At 40.1% G+C, this 22869-nt stretch overlaps 2 protein-coding genes across 6 annotated transcripts in view; one reads left to right on the top strand and one right to left on the bottom strand.

Annotated features, from left to right (window-relative positions):
* LOC110105605 (WAT1-related protein At4g19185) overlaps nt 1-3462 on the top strand; it is a 19562-nt gene extending 16100 nt beyond the window's left edge. For all 3 annotated transcript variants that reach the window (XM_028698229.1, XM_028698230.1, XM_020835168.2), the window contains 2 exons: nt 1692-1843; nt 2801-3462. In XM_028698229.1, coding sequence (XP_028554062.1) covers nt 1692-1843; nt 2801-3011 — 363 coding nt within the window. In that variant the 3' untranslated portion in view covers nt 3012-3462. The remainder of the gene's footprint in view (nt 1-1691; nt 1844-2800) is intronic.
* Nucleotides 3463-4482: 1020 nt separating this feature from the next.
* The window catches only part of LOC110105609 (DNA-binding protein SMUBP-2), a 57171-nt gene continuing 38784 nt past the window's right edge, over nt 4483-22869 (bottom strand). Inside the window, exons 5-7 of one of the 3 annotated variants that reach the window (XM_020835182.2) lie at nt 7569-7737; nt 5702-5874; nt 4483-4933 (exon numbers count right to left, since the gene is read on the bottom strand). In XM_020835182.2, the coding sequence (XP_020690841.2) occupies nt 4691-4933; nt 5702-5874; nt 7569-7737 (585 nt within the window). In that variant the 3' untranslated portion in view covers nt 4483-4690. Of the gene's footprint in view, nt 4950-5701; nt 5875-7568; nt 7738-22869 lie in introns of all 3 variants that reach the window. The other 2 variants (XM_020835183.2, XM_020835184.2) reach the window with 2 other exon arrangements.

Here is a 22869-nt window from a genome sequence, read left to right as displayed (position 1 = left end):
ATAGGTGAACCTAGTGAGGGTGTAAGGACTAGGCATGGATTAAACAAAGAATTCAATTATTCAGCCTTCATTTCAACTATAGATTTATTAGGAATGACCTTTCTTTATTAGATTTAAACGAGAATTTGATTTTTAATAGGACACAATGGAGAAAAATGATTCATGTAGCCGACCCCATGTAGTGCGATAAAGGCTTGATGTTGTTGTTGTTGTTTGTATCGGGAGGGGTAATTAACTATAGGTGCTTGCGCCTCTTGGAAACCTGAATCCAGATTTAAAGTCCTCATTAAATGAGGGCGAAATCTCTAGGCAGTGTCTTATTTCAAACCCAATATATCTTCTGAAATTTTGCCTCGGAACTTAACTCATTAAAACTCTCCCAAAAGAGGGGATGCCGGAGCGTGAATTTTCAGAGCCCACACCTAGCTCCACATTGAGAGTCACTGCAACTGACAATGGGAAAGAAGGGAAGCACATCTTTTGCTTGTCCAAACTGAGAAATAAATGGGGAGTTGATTTGATGCAAAGCAGATGTGAACAAATTGGATGCATCTACTTTGCTAGGAAATGTGGGTTTGAGGTACTTGAAATGCAACAGATGTTTACCATACATGAGCTTTACTTCATTCCAATACCCAAAGGAATCAAATTACATACAAACTCTAACTTTTCACCCACTTTTGTCAAACCAACCCTATGCATGATTGGCCTATGTGTGTATGTACATCTATGCGATGTGTGCTTGTGTGTGTGATTATCAATAGTGGATTTTATTTCGACATAAAGGTTTAGGAAGGATTTGCTTTTGGTTGAGATTTTAATTTAGATATACGTGGGATGAATTTTATTCCTTAGAGATGTGGAATGATTAAGCTATGGAATGTTTCTCGACTAAGCAAAGGAGATACTTTTGTTATATACAAAATTGTTCAATACTACTAAAAAGTGCATATCTAGCTTTACGAAGGAATTTATGTATGCAATTTTACCTAAAAAAGGTATTTTCCATGATTTGCCTCTAGATCATGGAGGCACTAACCACTCAAACTTTTTAGCAGTAATGCTAGTTTGCACTTTCTTTCTTATTTTTAATATTTTACGTGAATTCTTGTTTTTTAAAATTTAGTTATTTTAGCTTTTTATTCAGAATTTAATTATGTATCATTGGCTATCTCATTGAATTTTTTCTCATGTGCCTTTCTGTCATTCATGACAATCCTTATTTGGGGTTACTTTTTAAAGCTGCCTATTTTGAAATTCAAAATATTATTTGAAATCCATGTTAACTTATTTATCCTTGAAGTTAAAAATTTATCCCAAATATTTTATTAATTAAAGTAGAGTGCAAGGCCTATTACAAATAAGTAGGACGAGGCCAGTTACAATAAAAGATGGTAAAAGACAAGCTATAGATTGAATTCCACATATAAAGCTATAGATAAACATCCCTCTATATTCAAAACCAAAGAATATGCCTCTTGAGCTAAAGATTTTTGCTTTGTATTCAATTTTTGTTTTAGAAATCATTATTGCAGGCTGCCGCACTCCGGCAAAACTAATGTTTCCTATATATCGAGTACCCAGTGGAGTGGAGAGAGGCGATAGCCTTGTTTTATTGTTTTGATTTATTTCATTAATTTGATGCATTACTTCACCATGAAACTGACTGCTACGATCAACTGACTTTTTAGGGCATTATTGCATCTGCTTTGAATTACTGGCTATTGACATGGTCCAATAAGATTATTGGGCCTGCCCTCGTGGCTCTGTACAATCCTCTTCAACCAGTTGTCTCAGCATTCTTGTCGACCTTATTTCTGGGCAGTCCCATTTACGCTGGAAGGTGCTCCTCTTTTACCTACTACCGTTTTTATGAATACATGATGGTTCTTAGATCTGTTCTTATTTACCTTATTCACGTTAACTACTATTTAAGTATTCGTTCTGGTGTTTTCTTCACATATATTTTTGTAGTTCACTTACTGACAAACGGAATTATTTACCTTTTGTTTTTACTGCACCAAATAAAAAAAATAGGAAAAACAAAAAAAAAAACTTGTTTTTGTGTGATACTGATCACAAAAACCTGCATTTGAGAAATTCCGCACAAAGATCTTCTCTAGCGAGCTACAATTGGTTTTATATTCTACCATTGCAACTTTTGCTTTGCTGCCAAATCTTCGAGAAATCCACGTAGATCTTTGCCCACGTCCCTTCTAGAAAGTTTTCTGTAGCCATGTGTAAGAAAATTTCTTAGGTTAAGCCAATTAAATAAAAGTGACATGTCAAATTTTCTGTGCCTATTTTGGGGCAATTTCATGCATTACACTTAACATTTTGATTATTTATAAAACTAACACCCTCCCTCTAATTTTCAAATTCCCATGCAAATATTGAAAATCAAACAACGCCCCAATCCACATTTTTTTTGCAAATTCCAAATGATTTAATCTTGGCAACAGTAAATGATTAGGTATTTAAAAAAATTGATCTCCTTTAACTTTTTGAAGGAGGAAAGATATTGGCCCTATTTTTTTATTAGTGCATCTACCCTCCCACTTGCACTCCTGTATGTGTTAGTATTTTTTATGTTTTTGAGTTGAAAATATTTAGTTGTATCTCAATGGCCCCCTTGCAAATAAAGCCTTGGCTTTCTCTGCATTAGCATATTTCTATTTCACAATTCCAGTTGTACCATAATAATAACTCTTCTTGCTCATTAAGAAGTGGAGGAAGTGGTTGACATGGGATATGGACCTAAACCCTAATTCCTCTGTCACTTGCGTTTATGTGCTTGCAGTATTATTGGAGGGCTTTTAATCATCTCAGGCCTATACTTAGTGACATGGGCTCGATGCAAAGAGAGTCAGGTAGCTGCTGGAACATCATCATATGTGAAATTTGTTTCAGATTCTATTCGTGATAGGTTGCCACTTGTAACACGAGGAACTGTCTTCTCAAGTTCATCCTTGGCATTGACTAGATCTTTGAGTGAACCACATGAATCTTGAATGTTTATGATTTGAGGGGATGATATGCAAATTTCTTAATTTTAATGTAGAGAAAGGAACATTCATCACTATTAAACAATTAATAACTCTTGGGGAAAAGAAATCGTATTACTGTGAAAGAACACTCTTGTCTTTTTATAAGGGATCCTTGTTCCGTATGCACTGCTGTGCATGGGTGATTCTATCCAAATGTGACCAGCTGGTTCATGGTTGACTGCTGCTAAAAAGGAAGAACAGCAGAATTCAAATTAAGGATCAATATGCATTCTTAGGCATTTTTCTGATGTATGTGTTGTTGTAGCTATTATTGTCTTTGAAGAGCATTAAGACTTTGCTCTAATTATAGATTGTGCTCAAGAATGATGCTTAGAAATTTTCTTTTGCAGTTCAAAGTTTAGGTAAATCATAAAACTTTATGTAACTAGTTATATGGCAGGCAAACTTCATCCAAGCAATAACTGCTCGTGAATTCAAAGATGAGAGTGAACATCTCTTTTCTACTACCCTATTTATCGAGTATTTTGAGTGAGTAGCAGAGTTCTCAAGACAAGTGGATTTTGAAGAGTAGGAGAGCTTAGGGTGAGCTCAAGACTTGGAACACCTTTAATAATGAGTACTAGGTTGGTTATTCACTAATAACTCGTGATTGATCAACCTTATTTATATGAGCGTCCGTTTGTTGCAGAATTTTTCAAATCATTCCACTTAAATTAAAAAAAAAAAAAACTTATATATTCAAAATGACTATTTTTATAGTATACAGAAAGTTACGGAATAAAAATTTTATAGATTAGAATTATCTATAGTTATATAAATTCATATTAAATTCAATCAAGAAAATCTTAAAATTTTTGCAAATTAAAATAGATGGAAGATAATCTATCTATTTGAGCGGGACAATTTTTAGAACTAGGCCAACTGTAAACAAAGCTGACCAAAAGTAACTCTCTAAAATTCCTCCTCTTTCCCTCACTTTCTAGGTGGGTGCCTTAAAATGAGAAAATGAATTTAAAAATAGTGCAAATTAAAAAAAAAGAGTGGCGCCATGACATCCGATCTTGTGCGCCAAATCTCTCCACATAAGGACACATTGCACCACAACACCGCACCCAACACAACAACTTAGAATTCTTTTGGCCAAAAGAAAAAAAAAAAAAAAAAAAAAAAAAAAAAAAACTCAAACCCGCGACACCACCAAACCCAGCGTTGTGATGCTCAAGGGAAAAATCATGCACACAGATCACTAGGACTCACTTTAGACCATGTTCAGACACTTGATACACATGCAAAACATTTACAGACATACAAAAGATAATAAATACAAAAAATTGCCGAGTTTACTAATTCAATAGGTGTTATATTTTGTGTTTTCTTTGACACCACATTGACAATCCCGGTTCCATCATCATCCATGCTACCGACATATAAAATCAAATCTGAAGCTTTGAAACTACTCTAGCTTTGTGGTAGCTGCATCCAAGCAATGAATCAGTTCCCATCTTGTATTCAACTACAGCAAGACTAATAAATTCCATCATTTTCCACATTACATCAGATCATGTAGTGGTCGCCTGAACTTCGTTCAAGGCGTTAAATAATCATTTTAACAATTAATAAAAAAAATGTAAAATAGGAGGATTATTTACACGATCAACAATAGGAATGCATAAACCATCGTTTTAACCAATGGAAGGCAGCATTGGATTGCAGCTGACTCCAAATCCTCCAAAAGATCCAGGCTCGGCATGCTTTACCCGGCCAAAACGTCGAATATGACGCAGAAGCCTCGCTAAGAAAGAGTTGTGGCATATGGTTGAACTATCACACACAACTGCAACGTGCTTGCGTGCTCTTGTTATCGCTACATTCATTCTCCGACTATCACCAAGGAATCCAACAGCGCCCAGCGTATTTGACCTCACCTATCAACATACAAAACTATGAAAGCTTACTATGTTATGAAAACAGTAACTGCATTAATGGGCACAAAATGCTGCCGGAAAATTTTCTTCTTTCAGGAAGAAAAAAAACATACAATAAAGGAAAGAGCAGTTGAACAAAGATACGCACAAAAAAATTACACCATGGTGTTTCATACTGGCTTTTGCAGGTGTCAACAACTTTTTATTCTGTGCGGACACCGGACGGAGAGAACCGTTCGGTTTTCTCTCTATCTACAGTAAAAGCGCAATTGCTACTGTAACTATGCTTTGACTATAGACATAGAGAAAACCGGACTGTTCTTTCCGTCTGATGTCCGCACAGAATAATTTCTCATCAACAACAGAGTCATTTAAAAACATACTGTGTAAACTTCTTTTTTTTCTGCACTTTAAATGTAGTTAATACGCATCATTAGATTATCTTAATTTTTTTATGTTAATCCCCATTTTCCATTCATGCATGATGCTAAAACATCCAATTGATAATAAGACTAATGCATTGAAGACTATAGTTCACGTGGTATAAACCTCAAATCAGCTATAAGTAGACATGCCTTAGGAACACAAGTAACGGTAGCAGGTAAATTAAAATTGCGTTCTTCGAAATAAAGCTATTGAAAGACCTGTACCCTATCACTTTTATAATACCTTTGCCAGCAAATACAAAAGAAGTGAAACCAGAAAGGTTACCGTCAAAAAGTAGCATATTGAAAACTTTTATTTCAAGTAAAAGAATGTATAGTGCACCATGGATATAATAACAGCATCAGCCTCCCGTCCTTGAAAGCTATCAATTGTTGCAACTTCAACACCAGTCGCTCCTGGAAATGTATCTAGTCTATCCCTCAGAAGTTTTACTTGAGCAATATATGGAGATTGAACAGCAATGGCATTTGGAGAGACCCCTACATTCCAAAAAGCTAATAACAGTATAATTAAACGATTAAGTGTTGTATTAATACAGCATTTAGAAAGAATTTTTTTTTTTGAACCGATCAGCATACACAAAGTGATAAATTCAGAGAAATGGAGAGGGAAAAAGCCTAATTTCATTATACAAAACTATCCTATTTATAGATTTATACATGATATCATAATAAAGAAACAAATAATTGCGCTAATATAATCCTTCCTAAATCAGCCACCCAAATATGAAAGGAGATTGGCGTGATCCAGGTGAGCCTCCCACCGATTCCTATCCTGGCCTTGGGATCAAGTGTCAAGGGACGACTGGGATTTTACAGAGATTAACATGATCCAGGTGAGCCTCTCACGAATTCACATCTTGATTGTAGAATCAAGTGTCAAGGGACGGCTGAGATTTTCAACACAAAGTTATCATATATTGAATTCACTTGTGTATTAATTCGGGTTTTTAAAACATCAACGAGAAAATAAGTTACAATATTACAGAGATATAAATTCCTATTTTTAAGAATAAAGGTGATGCACAAGATTGTGCGAATTATAGAGGTATTAAATTAATGTGTCATACTTTAAAACTTTGGGAGCGAGTTATGGAGCATAGGTTGCGGCGTGATACTAATGTTTCTCATAATCAATTTGGATTCATGCCGGGTAGGTCGACTATGGAAGTCATACATTTATTAAGAGGTTTGATGGAGAAATATAGAGAAAATAAGCAGGATCTACATATGATATTTATTGATTTAGAAAAAGCATATGATAAAGTTCCAAGAGAAGTGCTATGGAGAGTTCTTGAAAAGAAAGGAGTCAATAATGCTTATATTCAAATCATTAAAGATATGTATGCAGGAGCTATTACTTGTGTTCAAACACAAGGTGGATTGACCAAGTATTTCCCTATTTCGGTTGGGTTACATCAAGGATCAGCCTTAAGCCCATATCTTTTTGCTTTAGTCATGGATGTTCTCACTAGACATTTGCAAGAGGATGTACCTTGGTGTATGCTTTTTGCTGATGATATTCTTCTTGTTGATAAGACTAGAGAGGGAGTTGAAGGTAAACTTGAATTATGGAGGTCAACCTTAGAGTCTAAAGGTTTTCGCTTGAGTAGATCTAAAACGGAATATATGGAGTGTAATTTTAGTAGTAATAGACCTAGTAAGGGGATTGTGACTTTGGGCGATCAAGTCATTAATAAAAATACACGTTTTAGATATCTTGGATCTATTGTTCAGAGTGATGGTGAAATAGATGGGGATATTATCAGCAGAATTCAAGTTGGATGGTTGAAGTGGAAGAATGCATCGGGCTTATTATGTGATAGAAATATACCCCTTAAACTTAAGGAAAAATTCTATAAGATGGTAGTGAGGCCTACTTTTAATAGGACACAATAGAGAAAAAAGATTCATGTAGCCGACCCCACATAATGGGATAAAGGCTTGATATTGTTGTTGTTGTATTACAGAGATATAGGTGAATCTAATATAATAATTTAGATAGAAGACCTAGTCCAACGTGGCCTCATGAATTATATTTCTTTGACGTTCAATCTATTAAAAAAAAAATAAAAAAGGAAAGCTATGAATAAGAAAGAGGGTGAAAGGGAACTTCAGAGGTCATCTACAAATTTTCTGAAAAAAACTGTAGTAATATTTCAGAAAGACCAAAAATGAATAATGCATACCAGAATATATTAGATTGAAGACATGCTGCACAACTATGTCAGCTTCGCCTTCATTATAGAAGGAGCCTGTACCTGCCGGGTCCAAATGTTCCTCGCATCCAGCATATAAGCTGCCATAAGGCATTCGAGTATCAAGTAAGAGCAGAGGACACTGTGTTATCCATGTCACCTAATCAAGACCAACGTTATTGCTCAAATGTAGAAAGTTCAAATTCAACAGCTTTTATATCAAACAAATTGGCAATTGCGAACATCAATATCACAAAAAAGAAAAATTTGCCAGAGACTGAGAAATAAAGCAGCTAAACATCTAAAATAATGCATGCTCGACACTACTTGAAAAGAGAATATGGAATATCTATGTACATGGTCTTTATCATTCCTTTCAATTTTTATCCCACAAGCTGAACAATAAAGATAAGTAAAATGGCTCAACGAGTTAAATAGAAGATGCTAAAATCCACTTCAGTATGTATCTTGTAGCAATATGACACCTCTCTATCTAGTGTGCGGGTGTGCATGCCAATTCACACCCCCACTGATGCAGGACTAAAAAGTTTTTTAAAAAGGTGGCGTTAAGAATTGCACGATTCCTTCATAAGAGCAAGTAAGATTATAACTATTAACAAATTAAAACGATCAAATAAAATATAAGAGCGGTCACTTCCGTTTAGGCTAAGTCACATGCCAAGAACTTGGAGAATCAAAACAAGTTAGAAATTCATTAACATGCAAAGTAAATAGCTTTCAACAAAATCCCTAATCTAACAATTAGATTAGAAGCATACTCAATCCTACGTTTACTAAGCTTTGGCAATGGCTAAACAAAGTCCTACATTTACTAAGCTTAGGCATAAGGCGAAACTCGGCTCCATGTGATTCGTCATCACCTACAAGATTAGGGGATTAGAAAGGTAATTGAAAAGGTGGAGAAGTTCATCTTAGTCAAAGTCCGAAAACAAGTAGTTGAGATGTTGAAGAAATACGTCGTAGTTTTCTTGAAGGCTCAACTTAGAGAGAAAGTAGTTTCTCTAGTATTGAAGTGTTGAGCACGCTAGTTAGTACTTCCTTTGAAGGCTCCTATTGAGAGGGAGGAGCTTATCTCCGATGGTGCTACGGTCGAAAGGTGCTGGTGGATGCTAATGGACAGCTAGTTGTCCTCTTAAGGCAGCCTTTGAGAACCTTCAGGTTGGAGGTAAACCAAGGGGTAGATGCAGGAAATTCTGGCAGCAAACTTGGAGAGCAGGGAAACATCACCCGGAAGAGATTTAGAGGGGATTTGGAGAAGTAAAACCTAGCAAAGCTGCTAGGAGGCGGCGGTTAGATATGGGCCATATTTTGGAAATATTTCCAACGTGAGGGAGGCCAAAATTGTGGGCAGAAATATGACATACTTTGAAAATATTTCCAACGTGAGGGAGGCTGAAATTGTTGGCAGAAATATGACATACTTTGCAAATATTTCCAACATGAGGGAGGCTGAAATTGTTGGCAGAAATATGGCATACTTTGAAAATATTTCCAACATGAGGGAGGCTGAAATTGTGGGCAGAAATATGACAGATTTTGGAAATATTTCTAACGTGAGGGAGGCTGAAATTGTGGGCAGAAATAGAGGCCAGATTTTGGAAATATTTCCAACGTGAGGGAGGGACTTTAATGTGATAATTAATGCTTGCTTAAATTAATAAATTAAAATTGGGAAGAAAGATCCCATCCCAAATTAATTTAAAATTCAAAAGCTATGATTCGGAAAGTTTCCAAAATTAGGATTTCTAATTTAGGCAATAATTTCAAATTCAAATAAATTTGAATTTGCCTTGAATTGCATTACCTAAATTATGAAAACTAAATTAGGAAAGGTTTAATAGCAAAGGGGAGTAGGGAGGGAGGCCAAAGAAGGGCCGGCTGCAAGTGGAGGGGCCGTGGGTGGTGGGGTGGCTGGATCTAGCCATCGAGTGGGAAAAACAAGGATGGCTGGCGGCTAGGTTAGGGAGAGAGGTAGTATGGCCGGAAGGTGGTGGTGGGAGGAGGGAAAGAAAGAGATAGAAAATAAGAATTACGAACCCGGCCGTCTCTAAGGTTGGTGGGTGATCCGAGTTCCCTCTCCTAGGGATTCACCAATCAAACTCTCAAGCTCTCACAAGAACTCATGCAAGGAAATTTTTTTTTAATCAATCATTCATTAATTTTCATAGAACATAGGGGCTATAAATAGCCTCATACATAAGACTCAAAATAAAAGACAACAATGCCCTCAGGGCTTACATACGACCTCACTTTAAGTAAGAGGTAAAAACGAAAAAACAATTACAATATAAATAATAAAAGACAAATAACATAATAAAAGACGAATACATGAAATGACTCAAAGCTATATCGGATCGATCGTGTCCGTAGATCGACGGCCACGCCTCTACTGTACTTTCCATACTCTGATGTCCCCATCATTCTCCCGGTGTGGGAGAAAGCTTGACTCCGTCGAGTAAACGTCTCTGATGCTCTCATAAATCTCCAATGCACCGGGGTCAAACTGCTGCAGCTCCTTGCGATCCAACCATGTATCATCTAACTTGGGCTTTCCTCTACACCTGATCAAATACCTCCATCGTCCACCTTCTTTCGTGGAGATGATGTCATCACTTAGAATTGAGTCTACCTTTTATGCCATGGGTGATTTGGGAATATCTGGGGGTGGGGGTAGGTTTAGGTTCTCACATAGGGGGTGGGGGGGGTCACACAAGGCTGCTGTATGAGTGGATCTGGTGTGTTGAAGTCAGGACCTTCATATGCAACTAGATCTTCTATGTTAAAGGAGGGATTGGAGTTGAATTCTGTGGGCAGAACTATTACATAAGCATTATCATGAAATTTCTTAGTTATTTTAAATAGTCCAGCACTCTTAGCATGCAGCTCCTTAACTGTTCCCTGCAGGAACTGTTCCGGATGAATCCGCACCATCTTGGAGTCACCAACCTCAAAAGTTTTAAATTTTTGTTTCAGATTGGCATATATTTTGTAATTGTTGTTGCCCTTGTCAATTTGTCGTGCAATTCCTTTATGAAACCCATGCATATGAGATTAAAATGATGATGCAAACTCAAAAATCCTATACCTAGAACACATTGGCATAAGGTCTAGTGGTAGTCTAGGTTTGAACCCGTAAACAATTTTAGAATGACTTAAACCAAGGGTACGAATCATTGAATCATAGTAGTCGAGTCCAACTGGGATACGATCGGATAGGGAGGCTCTAGGGGCTAGATTTAGAACATATAAAATGCCTCTAATCAAGAGTAATGGATCCAGAAGATCATCAGGATGGATCTCAACAAGTATACTAGGTATGGGCTGACTCTCCTGAGGGACTGATTCGTCAGACTCAGCGGAAGTCACGATCAACTAACGTATGTAAAGGCACGCTATGGGCTATGGCGACTATCAGGTTCAGTCCCTTCTTGGCTTTGACAGGGTTGGATTCAGGATTATCCGTAACCCGAGGCTGTGATGGTAAAAGCTTGATCTTTTTGCCCTCATGTTCAAACACGCAGATGTTTGAACGACCATAGATGTGGACATCGTTGTCAAATAGCCAGGGACGACCTAGAAGGATTTGTCCAACATTCATAATCAACACATCACACTAAACATTCTCCTTATAGTCAGCGAAGGAGATAAGTATGAAGCTACGTTCCTTTACTTCCAAGGCAATGGAGTTGAGCCAAGCTATCTTATACGGGTTGGGGTGAGGAACAGCAGAAAGACCTAAGTAGGACATCATGCTGGAGGAAACAACATTTATGCAGCTGGCCACTATCCAAGACGACCTTACAATTCTTATACTTGATCTTGGTGTAGGTGTGAAAGATTGTAGTCCTACGCCAGTCGTCGGTGGTAACAGGTTGTGACAGTGCACATCTTACCACGCAGGTGGGAGAAGTGTCAATTTTCTGGATGTACTGGATGACAGCAGTGTCGTCATCCTCCTCAAAGAGGTCACCATCGTTGTTTACTTGGTGAATCTGATTGACTTTGGGCTCGAATTCCGCTTCAGTGATCTCTTCGATAATCGTGACTTTATAGGGACTAGAGCATTGAGAAGCGATATGCCCATACCCATGACATCTAAAGCATTTGGTCCCGGGGTTAGATCGAGGGGTATCCGGAGTGGGAGACTTACTTCTAACATCAGGATAGGGAGTGGGGGGACCAGACGAGGGTCGGATAGTGCTCCCTGGGGTCGGCTGGGCAGTGGGGGTGTGAGGGTTGGAACTACCAGAAGGTCTGTAGGAAGGCCTAGAGTCATGTGAACGGCTCGGGTGCTATGAACAGGTCTCTTCTAAATCAAGCACTAGGCTGTAGGCATTCTCCAGTGTAGTGACATTCCGGGCAAACAGCTCATTGCGAAGATTCTCTCGCAACCCGGTTCGAAACATCGATAAGATCTGCGCGGGGATGGTAGAGGTCTCCCCCTTGCAGCAAATCAGGAAGTCATCGAAAGAGGCGATGTACTCCTTAACTGGTTTGTTTCCCTGAGTCAGCCTATTCCATCTGTCCAATAGTCGGGGGAAGTACGAGGGAGGCAAGTACTTCTGCTTGAGTTCCCGCTTCATGGACGACCAATCAGTAATGGGGTAATCGTTCCTAGCTTCCCTAAGGCTCTCTAAGTTGGCCCAAAACTGACTCGCCCTACCCGTGAGCTTCATCTCTACAAAGCTGACCTTCCTAGCCTCGGAGATGTCATACCACTTAAAGAAACTGTCCATACATTTGACCCAGTCTAGGAAAAGCTAGGGGTCAAGTGTGCCATCAAAGGTAGGAGCGTCGACTTTAATATTTTTCATAAGTGATATATCAGGATCATGACGTGGGTCATGTCTGTGGTAGGGTGCTCGATGATTGGCACAATGCTGCCTCTCATCCAAGTATAGATCATGACGTGGGTCATGTCCGCGGTAGGGAGCTTGATGATTGGCACGATGTTGCCCTCATCTGGGTAAATATCATCCCCATACATAGAAGGTTGTCTAGATGGAGTGTAGGGAGTAGGGTGCTCTCTAGCTCGCTCAAGTATGTCAAATCGCTCAGTGGTGTTCCTACGGAGCTCAGCTAGGTCGGCTTGGTTCTCTTTGAGTTGTTGGCTAATATTGTTCATTTGGCCTATCAACAAGTCTAAAGTCCTTCCTAGTTATTTCGGGTCCATGGCTAGACACTAGGGGACACTTGGGGGTGAATCTAGGTAGAGGACAACACCTAAATGCAATGATAAACTCTCTAGAATGACATTAAACGATGCAGAAAATGTTTGGACAGAAAACTACAACAAGGTGTTAAGTATCCTAGGTAACTAGGGAAGTTGATATATTGAGGGCAGCACCTAGATACTTAAGAGACAACCTTAAAACTCACTAAATGAGTGAAAAAAATTTCTGGACAACAACACAACTAAGATTTAAAATGATTTAAGAGATGGTATGCATGCCAAATTAAATATGTATGCTTAAGCAATAGCCTAGGATGAATTCTAACATATGTAACACATGCTAGCCATGTTCTGATACCAGATGATGCAGGACTAAGAAGTTTTTTTAAAAGGTTGCATTAAGAATTGCACGATTCCTTGATAAGAGCAAGTAAGATTATAACTATTAGCAAATTAAAACGATCAAATAAAGCATAAGAGCGGTCACTTCCGTTTAGGCTAAGTCACATGCCAAGCACTTGGAGAATCAAAACAAGTTAGAAATTCAATAACATGCAAAGTAAATAGCTTTCAACAAAATCCCTAATCTAACAATTAGATTAGAAGCATAGAAAGTTCACTAAATCCTACGTTTACTAAGCTTTGGCAACGGCGAAACAAAATCCTACGTTTACTAAGCTTAGGCATAAGACGAAACTCAGCTCCTTGTGATTTGTCATCACCTACAAGATTATGGGATTAGAAAGGTAATTGAAAAGGGGGAGAAGTTCATCTTAGTCAAAGTCCGAAAACAAGTGGTCAAGATGTTGAAGAAGTTTGTCGTAGTTTTCTTGAAGGTTCAACTTAGATAGAAAGTAGTTTCTCAAGTGTTGAAGTGTTGAGCACGCTAGTTAGTACTTCCTTTGAAGGCTCCTATTGAGAGGGAGGAGCTTATCTCCGATGGTGCTACGGTCGAAAGGTGCTGGTGGATGCTAATGGACAGCTAGTTGTCCTCTTAAGGCAGCCTTTGAGAACCTTCATCAAGCCTTTATCCCACTACGTGGGGTCGGCTACATGAATCCTTTTTCTCCATTGTGTCCTATTAAAGGTCAAATTCTTGTTTAAATCTAATAAAGAAAGGTCATTCCTAATATTTTCTAACCAAGTCTTTTTAGGTCTACCCCTATCTTTCTTAACATAAGTCAAATCTAATACCTCTACTCTCCTAACCGGGTCATTGGAAGGCGGTCGTTTTATGTGACCAAACCATCTAAGGCGACTTTCTCTAATCTTATCTTCTACTGGAGCTACTCCAACCTTTTCACGTATATGCTCATTTCGTATCCTATCTCTAAGGGTAAAGCCACTCATCCACCTGAGCATCCTCATCTCAGCCACACTTAACTTAGTATTATGCTTCTCTTTTAAAGGCCAACATTCGGCACCATAAAGCATTGCAGGCCTCACTACCATCTTATAGAATTTTCCCTTAAGTTTGAGGGGTACATTTCTATCACATAACAAGCCCGATGCATTCCTCCACTTCAACCATCCAACTTGAATTCTGCTGATAATATCCCCATCTATTTCACCATCACTCTGAACAATAGATCCAAGATATCTAAAACGTGTACTCTTATTAATGACTTGATCGCCCAAAGTCACAATCCCCTCACTAGGTCTATTACTACTAATGTGGTAATTAATGCTTGCTTAAAATAATAAATTAAATTTGGGAAGAAAGATCTCATCCCAAATTAATTTAAAATTCAAAAGCTATGATTTGGAAACTTTCCAAAATTAGGATTTCTAATTTAGGCAATAATTTCAAATTCAAATAAATTTGAATTTGCCTTTAATTGCATTACCTAAATTATGAAAACTAAATTAGGAAAGGTTTAATAGCAAAGGGGAGTTGGGAGGGAGGCTAAAGAAGGGCCGGCGATAAGTGGAGGGGTCGTGGGTGGTGGGGTGGCCGGATCTAGCTGTCGGGTGGAAAAAACAAGGATGTCCGGCGGCTAGGTTAGGGAGGTAGGTAGTATGGCCGGAAGGTGGTGGTGGGAGGAGGAAAAGAAAGAGATAGAAAATAAGAACCACGAACTCGGCCATCTCCAAGGTTGGTGGGTGATCCGAGTTCCCTCTCCTAGGGATTCACCAATCAAACTCTCAAGCTCTCACAAGAACTCATGCAAGGTAGAAATTTTTTTTAATCAATCATTCATTAATTTTCATAGAACATAGGGGTTATAAATAGCCTCGTATATAAGACTCAAAATAAAAGACAACAATGCCCTCAGGGCTTACATACAACCTCCATTTAAGTAAGGGGTAAAAATGAAAAAATAATTACAACATAAATAATAAAAGACAAATAACATAATAAAAGATGAATACATGAAATGACTCAAAGCTATATCGGATCGATCGTAGCCATAGATCGACAGCCACGCCTCTGTTGTACTTTCCATACTGTAATGTCCCCATCACCCACACATGCATGCACACACCATCCACATCCACACCCACACAATCTAGAGGCATAAACTTTGCTGAGTTAGATTTTTTAAGCTTAAGGTCAAATGGTCCAAGGCCCTTACAAGTTCAAGCTGAACTCGTCACATATCCGCTTCCTCCTAAATTGCAGAGATCATCGAGACATCTCAGCATGGATCCTAAGGCTGATAATGGCGCACATCCATGCCTCTCCCACTCGGGTGAATCATGCATTTTGCCTCTCTTATTACCCACAAAGTTAGCCTGAAGTCACCTTTCTAACATTACAGAGTCGTTCATACAACCTAGAAATCGGCTGATAAGCTGTTCTTTTTTTTTTTCTTTTAAATTCTAATTAAGCGGTCAGTGGTTGATAAGTTGTTCATGATATGTAGAAAGTTTCAATTAGGGTTCTAAGCTAAATTAGTACAATCAATGAACAGCTCTATATTAGTTTATGTAAGACTTATTTATGCTCATTTTTAAAAATAATTGAATAAATTTGAATAAAATTAAGTACGACTTATAAATAAACAAGATTAAATATTGACTTGCTTACTCATTTATGCTCATAAATATGCTTTTTTGTTGTTTGAAAAATAGTTTGTTAAGAGCTTCATAAAATACTCATTTAATAATAATTTAATTAATTTTTATAACTTTTTCTATATTATTATATCAATTTTGATATATTCTATGCACCAAATATTATTTCTTATTACTAAATATATAAGCAGGATGAAATTTTTGAACAAATAATTAAATTGATAGATTAACAACTAATTTTATTTTTTTTAATTAACATTTGATAATGAAAATATTAAACAAGCAGCAAAATTAAAATATAATTTTATTATTCCTGAATTGTTAGAAAGGATACTGAGTGAATTATCAATTTTAATAAAAAAGAAATAATGCATCTATTATTAGTAATAATATTATTTACTTATGAGCACAGCAAAAGTAAGTCCTTAGCCTCAACCCTACTTGATGCACTTGAGAATAGTTTTTCTTGAGGTAGATTATGTTTATTTTAACCAATTTCCCCAAATATTGAACCAAGGCTTATTTTGATCTGGGATCATGACTCCTAGGGGCACAAAACCATATAGTTAATTAGCAGACTCACTCATGAGAAAGGCTGCTTGAGCTCATATTTTATGCTTTGATTTGATAGTTTTATATGTGAATTTAATCGAATTTGAATAGCAGAGGGGATGGAGCTTGACTCGATAAAAAACTCATAATTTATCACCCTATGTATAACAATAGATCCAATATGTCATATCAGCAGGATTTAAATTGTAACATTCTGGGAGCCTAATTAGTTATTGTGAGTTGCATTCTCTCAAGCATCTCAAGCAAATTAGGGTGAAGGAAGTGTATGTATGTGTTACGGAGCCGGCCCCTTCTGGGCCGACTGGACAGGTCCAGGTTTACTGCAGGCGGAAAAACAGAGCAAGGGTTTACTGCGGGGGGAAAACCAGAGGAAGGGGGGGGGGGGGGGCTTAACAATGAGGTGGGCCCATGGCTTGGTTTAATGCAAATTGGGGGAAAACTTTGAATGTAAGGGTGGTTTAGGTAAGTGTCAATGATCCTTTGATGTTAATTAGGAGGAATATGAGGGATGAGGGAATTATCTTGAATTTGGAATGAGAATTTGAGATCTACGGTTTTCTTGGTTTTGGGCTCTTGGCATCGTCGGAGATTGGAGAGTTGTTCTTCCTCTCGGATTGAAGAACGAATGTATCTTTGCTATTTTCTATTCTTCTACTAGTGGAATACAAGTGTTTGTTTGATTTTCTCTCCGCTTTCTATCCGTTTTCCTCTGGTTTGGTGCTGATTTCTGCTGTAGACAGCAGAAAACCAGCTTTCGGCTCTTCCGTTTGGCGTAGGATTGCTTGCAAACTCAAGTATTACCTTAGGGTTACTTGCGAACTCAAGTATTTCTTATCAAATTGGTATCAGAGCGTCATTTTTGGGACCGTTGGCGGCTGAAATCCTGAAATTTCAGCGGATTTTTCGTTTCCGGAAAAAGATCTTTGTGATTCTTGGGAAGAACGATGGCCGAAAAGAAGGTGGAAGTCTTGGAAGGCGAAATCGGACAATTGAAATCCAATTTGGAGGAAAAAATTTTCGACTTTCAAAATCAAATCACCTCCAACAATGAAAGGTTGGAGGGGAAGTTCACTGTGATGGAAGAGATGATGAAGAAATTACTTGAAATGAAGACCAATCAGACGGCCTCGGAAGTACGAGAGAACACCGACGGCCATGGAATTGGAGAAAATCCAATCCCGTTACAAGGGAGGAGGAATTCGGAGGTGGAGATCCTGGAGGAGGAGAACGACATGCCCCCTCTAGAACCGCTTCTAGAGAAGAGATGAGTAGGGGATACGACCAACGGGAGGCTCATTTTGTCGGAAAGATGGAAAAATTCAATCGCCGAGGTGCTGAATTTGAAAGAATCCAGCGTCGAGGTGCTGATTTTGAAGGGGGAAGGAAAGAAATTCATCGCCGAGGTGAGGGGCTGTTTTTGAAGGAAGAAGGGAGGAACGTCATCGTCGAGGTGCTGAATTTGAAGGAATTCAGCGTCAAGGTGATGATTTTGAAGGGAGAAGAGGAGAGTATGAGGAGGGATTCGAGTATAATTGTCGGAGGGATGATCGGAACACTTGGGGAACTCTTCCCCTTCGAGGAATAGGAGGTTATGGAGGATACCGGGGAAACAGAGGAGACCCACGGGTAAGGAAGCTGAAGATGCCCGTCTTTGAGGGTGAAGATGGCCATGGCTGGATCTACAAGGTGGAGCATTACTTGACAGAGGAAGAAAAGCTAACGGCGGCGGGATTATGTTTGGAAGGAAAGGCATTGGCCTGGTATTAGTGGCGTGGTAGGAAGGAGCCCATCCGGAGCTGGAGAGAGTTCAAGGATTGCTTACTAGAGTGTTTCCGAGCCGATGGGGGAGGAGACTTCTATGAGCAATTCTTTGCTCTGACTCAGGAGGGGACCGTGGCAGACTACCGGGACAAGTTCGAGTACTTGGCTAGCAGATTAGATCACATTTTAGAGTCAGCCTTGGAAGGGAACTTCATGAAAGGGCTGAAACCAGAGATCCGAACCGCAGTCAGGGTGTTGGAGCCGAAGAGCCTAGGAAAGGCTATGGAGCTAGCACAATTGGTGGAAGACCAGAAGAAATCAGAAAGAGGAGCTCGAGGGAACTACTCTGGGGGCTCATACAAGATGACTACCACATTCTTACCAACAAAAGAGGGAGCGCAAGGGAGTCAGAAGGAAGCACCCAAGGAGAAGGCTGGAGGGGGAAATGGCGGACATTTCAAAAAGTTGACAGAAAAGGAGATGCAGGATAAGAGAGCAAAGGGGTTGTGCTTCAGGTGCGATGAGAAGTACATGCCAGGGCATAGGTGCAAGGACTGAACTCTTCAAGTTCTCCTTGTCTGTGAAGACGAGGAAGACGAGGAGGGAGGTGGGAGCAAATCTGAAGAGGAGGACGAGGAGAAGCTGCACCTGGATGTGACAGAAGTCTCTCTGAACTCTATAGTGAGATTCACTCCGAGTCACACTATGAAAGTAAAAGGAGAGATAGCTGACCATGAGGTGGTGGTGCTGATAAATAGTGGGGCAACCCACAACTTCATTTCCACCCAGATTGTTGAGCTGTTGGGGATGGAGTTAGTGGATACTGAAGGGTATGGGGTGATAATGGGCACGGGGAAAGTGGAGATGGGTAGAGGAGTTTGTAGAGGAGTGGTGCTGAAAATTCAGGGGATCCAGGTGAGGGAGGACTTCCTCCCCTTGGAATTGGAGAGCACTAACGTCATATTGGGGATGAAGTGGCTGCAGGCATTGGGGGAGACCTAGATCAATTGGGAGACACTGATGATGGAGCTAGTGATAGAGGGAAAAAGGAGGATGATTCAGGGTGATGCTGGGCTTACCAAGGCTGGGGTTTCTCTCAAATCCCTAATCAGAACCATTAAGGGGGAGGGAGGAGGATACTTGGTGGAGTTGCACCGCTTGGAAGGGATAAGACTCGAGGAAGAAGGCAATGTTCCATCGTCAGTGCAGCCGCTCAAACATCAGTTCAGCGAGGTATTTCAAACCCCCCAGGGTTTACCTCCTCAGAGAGAGCTGGAGCACACCATCACCCTGAAAGAAGGGGAAAAACCGATCAGTGAATTGAGGGACATTATGAATTCCTGGTAATGCCCTTCGGATTGACTAACGCTCCTGCAACTTTTCAATCCTTGATGAACAGGATATTCAAGCAGCACCTCATAAAGTTTGTCCTGGTCTTTTTTTATGACATCCTGGTGTACAGCAGGACTGTAGAGGAGAACTTGGAGCATCTAAGGGTGGTATTAGAAGTGCTTCAGGAGCATCAGTTGAAAGCTAACTTGAAGAAGAGCAGTTTTGCTCATGCAAGTGTGGAGTACTTGGGACATGTGGTATCCCAAGGAGTGACAGCACATCAAACTAAAATTGAGGCAATGCAGAAATGGCCACTACCTAGGAACCTCAGGGAGTTGAGGGGTTTCCTGGGATTAACTGGATACTACAGGAACTTTGTGAAGGGGTACGGTACCATTGCCTGGCCTTTGACTGAGCAGCTGAAGAAGGACAATAATTGCTGGGGAGAGGCAACCACCGAGGCGTTCGAGAGGTTAAATGAAGCCATGACAACTGTTCATGTTCTAGCTCTTCCAGACTTTGGTCAGGTCTTTGTAGTAGAGACGGATGCATCAGGATATGGGCTAGGTGCAGTGTTGATGCAGAATCAGAGGCCAGTAGCATACTTCAGTCAAGTGCTTTCAGCCAGAGCTAGATTAAAGTCAGTATATGAAAGAGAGCTGATGGCCATTGTCTTGGCTATTCAAAAGTGGCGACCGTATCTCTTGGGAAGACACTTATTGTGCAGACTGTTCAGAGGAGCTTGAAGTATTTGTTAGAGAAAATGATGGTGATTGAAGAGCATTAGAGGTGGTTATCCAAACTATTAGGCTATGATTTTAAGATCTAATATAAGCCTAGTTTGGAGAATAAGACAGCCGATGCTTTACCCAGATGTGTTGGGGGGCTTCAAAAGTTTGTTGTTTCTGTTCCATTGATGGTAGATTGGGGGGCCATTAAGGAAGAAAGTAGGTTGAATGAAGAATTGAGGAAGATCAGAGAAGATTTAAATAAAGACAAGAGTAGTCATCCTGGGTACTACATTGAGGGGGAGAGGCTACTGTATCAAGGGAGGTTTGTGATGCCACGAACCTCCATCCATATTCCCCACTTGTTGCAGGAGTTCCATGGCAGCACAATTGGAGGCCATTCAGGAGTTCAGAAGACATACAGGAGGCTAGCGGCTGAGCTCCACTAGAAAGGGATGCATAAGAATGTGGAGGAGATGGTGGCGAGGTGTGAAGTGTGCCAGAGAAACAAATACATGGCCATGACTGCAGGAGGATTGCTACAACCTTTGACATTACCAAATTTTGTTTGGGAGGTGTCAATGGACTTCATCGACGGATTACCTCGATCAGAGGGATACACTGTCATCATGGTGGTGGTGAACAGGCTTAGTAAGTAGCACATTTCATCCTTCTGCAACATCCCTACACCGCAGTGTCAGTGGCAGCATCATTCATCAGGGAGGTTGTTAGACTGCACGGGGTTCCTTAATCGATAGTGACAGATCGAGACAAGGTGTTCCTTAGTCAGTTTTGGAAGGAGCTGTTCCGATTGCAGGGCACTATCCTCAAGAGAAGCACCGCTTACCATCCACAGACAGACGGTCAGACGAAGGTGGTGAACCGAAATTTGGAGACCTATTTGAGGTGTTTTGTGTCGGAGACCCTGTGGATGTGGGCAAAATGGCTACCCTGGGCCGAATATTGGTACAATACCTTGTACCATTCCGCCTCCCAGATGACCCCATTCAAAGTGTTGTATAGAAGGGACCCTCCACCCTTGGTGCACTGTGGAAGAGGTAGTACACCTGTGTCGTCAGTCAAGCAGTATTTGGAAGACAGAGACAAGGTGCTGGAAGAATTAAAGAAACATCTGATGAGGGCCCAACATATCATGAAGAAGCAGGCGGATTCACATAGGAGAGACATGCAATTTGAAGTGAGGGAGAAGGTGTTCCTGAAATTACGACCCTATCGGCAGCAGACAGTGGCCAGAAGAAGGAATCAGAAACTAGCACACAAGTACTTTGGTCCCTATAAAGTGTTGAACAGGGTCGGTGCGGTGGCGTACTGATTGAAGTTTCCCCAATCAGCAACCATACATCCAGTGTTCCATGTGTCTCAGCTGAGAAAGGCCATAGGGGAGCATGCAACAAGTGAAGAACTTCCAGATACCATGACGGAGGACTTAGAGGTGGTTCTAGAGCCACTAGAGCTGACAGGAGTTCGATCAAACAAAAAGGGGAATAAAGAAGTACTGATTAAATGGAGGGGTCTCCCTGATTTCGATGGTACATGGGAACCGCTGGAAAGAATGAAAGAGCAATTTTCCTCGTTTCACCTTGAGGACAAGGTGAGTTTTTGGGAGGGGAGTAATGTTATGGAGCCGGCCCCTCCTGGGCCGGTCCAGGTTTACTGCAGGCGGAAAAATAGAGCGGGGGGCGGGGGGGGAGGTGATTTTGAATGTAAGGGTTGTTTAGGTAAGTGTTAATGATCCTTTGATGTTAGGAGGAATAGGAGGGATGAGGGAATTATCTTGAATTTGGAATGAGAATTTGAGATCTAGGGATTTCTTGGTTTTGGGCTCTTGGCATCGCCGGAGATTGGAGAGTTGTTCTTTCTCTCGGATTGAAGAACGAATATATCTTTGCTGTTTTCTATTCTTCTACTAGTGGAATACAAGTGTTTGTTTGATTTTCTCTCTGCTTTCTATCCATTTTCCTTTGGTTTAGTGCTGATTTCTGCTGTAGACAGCAGAAAACCTGTTGTTGGCTCTTCCGTTTAGCGTAGGATTGCTTGCGAACTCAAGTATTACCTTAGGGTTACTTGCGGACTCAAGTATTTCCTATCAGTATGTAGCGAAGTTGATGAACGCAAAAGTAAGCAAAAAAATTAGGAGACCCCTAATTTTTTTGCTAGAAAAAATATGACCTTAGGATAAGATACTTAATACCTTAATTAAAAATAGGAAATGGAAGGCCAAAAGCCACAACACAGCAGCCCCAAACGGTACAGCAAAACAAAGAAGGAAGCCCACGGGAACGCAGAAAAGCCACGGAACCGAGCAGCCAGCCGCAGAACCAAGTAGCCAGCCGCAGGAACCAAAGGGGCAAAGGCACTGGAAAACCACCCAGCACAGGAAAAGAACAGCCAGCCACGGGAAACCAAGGGACAAGGCATGGGAAAATAGCCAGCCAGCCGTGGCAACCAAAGGGCCAAGCACGAGAAAACCAGCAGCCATCCATGGGAACCAAATGGCCAAGTACAGGAAAACCAGCAGCCATCCACGGGAACCGAAGGGCCAAAATCCACCATAATGAGCTTCCACTAAACTTACATAAATGAACTAAACTTTTACTTTAATAAATGAACAAAAAACCAGCTCATAATGAGCTAAATTTCAGTTCAAAATATTAATGAGCTAGCA

The sequence above is a fragment of the Dendrobium catenatum genome, unplaced genomic scaffold (genome assembly GCF_001605985.2).
Source record: "Dendrobium catenatum unplaced genomic scaffold, ASM160598v2 fragScaff_scaffold_1056, whole genome shotgun sequence".
Taxonomy (NCBI): domain Eukaryota; kingdom Viridiplantae; phylum Streptophyta; class Magnoliopsida; order Asparagales; family Orchidaceae; genus Dendrobium; species Dendrobium catenatum.
Note: the sequence above shows the minus strand (reverse complement) of the source record. Positions and strands in the feature narration are given on the sequence as shown.